The 4,656-nt window shown below is 65.2% G+C and overlaps 1 protein-coding gene across 1 annotated transcript in view; it reads left to right on the forward strand.

The window, feature by feature from the left end:
• Positions 1–4,650, forward strand: part of MTMR10 (myotubularin related protein 10) — a 37,692-nt gene extending 33,042 nt beyond the window's left edge. Inside the window, 4 exon segments of the mRNA XM_015585700.1 lie at positions 8–90; positions 93–295; positions 3,268–3,450; positions 3,967–4,650. Coding sequence (XP_015441186.1) covers positions 8–90; positions 93–295; positions 3,268–3,450; positions 3,967–4,569 — 1,072 coding nt within the window. The 3' untranslated portion in view covers positions 4,570–4,650.
• The last annotated feature ends 6 nt before the right edge of the window (positions 4,651–4,656 follow it).

Raw genomic sequence — 4,656 nt, forward strand, 5'->3', positions numbered from 1 at the left:
CGCGTCGCGTGCCCTGTGCTTCCCGCGCTCACGCTTCCTCACGCGCCGTCACGTCGCTCGTCCGCCCCGACGTCGCTGCCGGTCTGCAGCTTTGACTAACCCGCTGGCGGTTTGTGTCCGGCAGTCTCCCTTGTTCCTGCTGTTCCTGGACGCCACGTGGCAGCTGCTGGAGCAGCACCCCGCCGCCTTCGAGTTCTCCGAGACCTACCTGGCCGTGCTGTGCGACAGCACGCGCATCGTGCTCTTCGGCACCTTCCTGTTCAACTGCCCGCACCAGCGCGTGCGGCAGAGCACGGTGAGTGTGGCCCGCGCCGCCCCGGGCGGACGCGCGGCGACCTGGAGACGCGGCACTCGGAACCGTCGCAGTGACCGTCTCGCGCTAACGAGTGGATTTTCCGAATCGAGTTACCTGAAGGTGTGAAAATCCAGGGAGTCGTTTACGAGCGAGCATCCTGTGTGCTTTTTCTCTAAGGTGCCCCGTTTGTCACAGACCCTTCAAAGGTCTAGAAAACCTTAAGCACCTTCTATTTTCATATTCATCGTCCGAAGGGTAGAGAGATCCTGCTCGAGGACGTTGACTTCCTAGGTCGGTAGAGTAAAAGTTGGATGAGGCAGATTCCTTTTTCCCTCGAGGGCTCTGGGGGGAGCAGATTTCTGACGTGAAACGCGGCGCTGGCTCACAGTCCCCGGAGTCGCCCCGCCGCCCGCCGCCACTGGGGCAGCCTCGGCAGCTGTGATTCTCTGCCACAGTCCGTCGTCCCAGGGAAGGGGTCACGATGACTGAGGGTCTCGGCCAGACTTGGAACTCGCTTCTCGTCGCCGCGGCTGGAACTGTCCAGAGTCACACGTTCTCTCTCACCCCCATTTGAACCCGCAACAGAAATAGCTGCTAAGTGCTGCAGTGACCATTCAGAGAAACAGGGCAGCGCTTGTGGCCTTTGGTGGCCTTGCTAAGACGGGGCTGGCCTTCCCAGCGAGCGGAGTGGCCTGGGGGACGCGGAGCTCGGTTCGTCCTCTGGGACGGCTCCGTGTGACCAGCAGCAGCACCGGGGCCTCACGTGCGAGGTAGACGCTTTGTGAACGCCAGAGCGTTACGCTGGTCACCGTAAAGCGACGAGTTACCGGGATCGTGGGTGTCAGAGATGAAACGCAGCGGCATTGAGGAGATGCTTTTGTTCGGGCTGTCGTGACGGGGAGGACTTCGTCCCCGAGGAGAGGACAGGAGGGCCCGGGTGGTCACGGAGGCCGCGGGCGATGGGAGGGAGGGGCGCGGCCCCCCTCGGGCTGCGAGGCCCCTCTGTGCTCAGCAGGGGCGTTTGGGTGGGACGTTTGGGACGGACAGGGACTGTCACAGAACGTTCTGTGCTCCGAGAGATGCCTCCCTCTCCACCAGCACCGCTGAGGGCGGTGACAGGCTCAGGGCGCCGAGGCGGGGAGACCGTTTGTGGGTCCTCGGGCACCGGGATCGTGCCGGTGCCCCGCTTGCGGCGAGCTGGGCCTCGCGGGCGGCGTGTGCGGTCTTCGCTGCCCTCGCTGACCTCCCTCACTGTGCGGCCGCAGGCCCCGCGTGCACACAGACGCGGTCTGCGCCTGCAGCGCACACGGGCCGGGAGCTGGGCCGGCTGTGACGCGCGAGCACGTGGCTGAGGGCCCCGGGACCCCCAGTTCGTGCTGCTGCTGCGTGGCCGGGTTCCAGGTGTGCTGGGAGGCGGCCGTGCAGGTGTGCACGTGGGGGACAGCGCGGAGCTTTCTGTGCTGCGTCACCCCCCTGCCTGCCCGGGCTCTGGCACGGCGTGTCTCGGCTCGGCTTTTTCAGAAGCTCTTCCTGGCACGTGCTGACGTGACCCAACCCCTCCCTCCCTGCTTCTGCGTGACAGCAGGACGACGGGGGTGGGGGCGCGTCTGTGCCTGTCTGGACGCGCCCGCCATCCTGATGCCCCGCACGCCCACCCTGCCGCTCCCGCAGGCCTGAGGCTCAGGGCTCCCTGTGCCCATTCTGAGCCACTTGGATGGTCAGGTCCCGTGTGAGGAAGATCTGTTCACCTTTACGTTAGTCTTTACATTAAGGAAACGGAAACCGTTTTCTGTATGTTTTCCTAAGGTCGTTAAAACAGGTCAGGCTCTGCGTTCCACTGGATTCTAACTCGTAACAACACCGTTTTATAAAGCAAACGGTCTGTTTCCACCTGTGTGCATGCGTGGTAAAGTTTCCAATAACTAAAAAAAATTTTCAATGCATTTGGCGCTTTCACGAGTTGGGTGTTTCTAGCTTGGCACAGAAGGGTGTTTTGTGATACGTCCGTGCTGTTAGGTGGCCGGCCGTGTCCTGCTGAGCCAACGCTGCACACGCGATGCCCGCAGCGGCCTCGTCCCTGTGGCGCTGCCTTTCCCAGTAACCTTTAGTCTCGGCCTCTAACACCGGAGAAAGTATTTTCCTGTGGAAAACTCGGAGAGTCCTGAGAGGTGTGAGCAGAAAACAAGGCTCAGTCATTACCAGCATCCAGAGGCTCGCGATTTGGGGGAGCGAGCGTGTGGCCTGCTGCCAGCCTGCCCCCGTCATGCGCCACGGGGCCCCCTCCTCCCCAGTCGCTGCGGCCGCCACACAGTGCTCCCTGAGCCGGGCTGCTGTCCCCACCGCGCTGTGCCACCTGGCTTTGCCGTGGCGGGAGGACCGGGTCACTGGGTCACCGGGTCACCAGGCTGCAGGAGCCTGAGCGGGGCCAGAACGCGGCTGCTGTCAGCAGGCCCCGCCCCTCTGGAGCGCAGTCGCATCGTGGCCTGGGCCAGGCCCCGGGACCACGGCCCAGCGGGTCCCCTCCTCCCGCTGCGGCCCGGCTCCAGGAACTGCCGCCCCCGGTCCCGCGGGCTGCGGCTCTCCATAGACATGGCTGTGACGGGCGGCGGGGGTTCCGTCCAGAGGTGGCTTTGCTGGTCACGCCTGACAGCTGGTCGCGTGAACGTGTGATCACGTGCCTGACAGGTGAAACGCTGCAGCTGTAAAACAACCGATGTGTTTGTGGCGCCACCGCAGAGACTTCCAGCGATGGCCCTGGTGTCTCGGGGAGTGGACCGCTGCCCTCACTCACGCAGGGTGCGAGTGTCCTTCTGCCCGAGGAGCCGTAGTCTGTCCTCTGGGAGCAAAGCAGGCCGCTCCGGCGGGCCCGCCGTGGCGCTGGCTCTGGACTCGAACTAGGTGACTTTGGACTCCTGCGAGGGCATCTTCACCCCGGCCCCTCTTCACACACGTTCCAATATTTTCCTTTGCAGGAATTTGCTATGAGCAAAAACATCCAGCTGGGGGACGAAAAGGGCTTAAAGTTCCCCTCGGTCTGGGACTGGTCTCTTCAGTTCACGGCGAGGGACCGCACGCTTTTCCGCAACCCGTCGTACGTCGGGAAGAGCGCGCCGCGCCTGCCGACCGGCTCAGCGAAAGCCTCCAGACGGGCCAAGGTGAGTGGCAGGTGCGCCGACGGGAGCGGCTGCCCTCACTCCCCGTGGCCAGCCATCCCGGCCGGAGCAGAGCGAAGTTAGGGCACGTCCCAGCCGGCTCTGCCGCTGCGGGTCCCGAGGGGTCTCTGCTTTTTGGGGGAAGAGGCTGCACCTGTCTTTCTCAGCGGTGTCTGGGGCCCACGAAGCTCTGGGCAGCATCTGCGTCAGCCTGTCACTGCTCTGAGCCCGGGCGGCCGCCCTGAACCCCCCCATCCTGCCTGTTCTCTCTAGAATCAGCCAGGTCTAGGTTTTTTCCTAACCCAGAAATCTTAGAAATTTGCACGTAGGCAAATTAAGGAGCCGACGTGCCGCCTCCCACCGTGGGCGGGCTAGTTGCATGGGCAGAGTCGAGGCCACACAGAGAGCGTTCCCTGGGGCGGGCACGCCGCCTGCGCAGCCACGGTGGCCTTGCCGCCGCCCCGCTGTCGCTGGGCGGGGAAGGCCCAGGCGGCAACGCCACCTCTGTCTCCTGTGCAGAAAACCTACAGCTCCACGCTCAGGGGGCCGCCACCCTCGCTGGAGAACGGGCTCGCCCGTGACCGGGAGTCGCTGCTGCGGAGAAACTCGCTGACCGTCAGAGGCAGACCGGACGCTCCGCAGCACGGCCACGGCCAGAGCGGCGGCCCGAGCGCCGAGCAGTTCTTCCAAGAGTGGTCGGCCAAGCCGCCGGACCCGCACGGGGTCCTCCTGCCCTGCCTCTCGGGAGCGCACATCAAGCTGTGGAAACTCTGCTACTTCCGCTGGGTCCCCGAGGCCCAGATCCGCCGCGGGGGCTCCATCACCGCCTTCCACAAGCTGTCGCTGCTGGCCGACGAGGTGGACGTGCTCGGCAGGGCGCTCCGGCAGCAGCGGGCCGGGCCCCTCGAGGCCTGCTACGCGGGGCCGCCCCAGAGCAGGATGTACTTCCGGGCCAGCGGCCCGCTGGACGCCGCGGCCACCCCGGACTTCCTGTCCTCCTCGTTCCCCTTCTCCCCCGTCGGCAACCTGTGCAGGCGCAGCATCTCGGGGACCCCGCTGAGCAAGTTCCTGAGTGGGGCCAAAATATGGCTGTCCACGGAGACGCTGGCCAGCGAAGACTGAAGCCGCGGGGCCCGCACAGCGCGGGGCCGCGGGCTTGTCCCGCGGCGACGGCCACGGTCGGCCTTCGAGGCGCTCGTGGTCTCCACG

This window comes from Pteropus alecto, unplaced genomic scaffold, assembly GCF_000325575.1.
Source record: "Pteropus alecto unplaced genomic scaffold, ASM32557v1 scaffold102, whole genome shotgun sequence".
Lineage (NCBI taxonomy): Eukaryota > Metazoa > Chordata > Mammalia > Chiroptera > Pteropodidae > Pteropus > Pteropus alecto.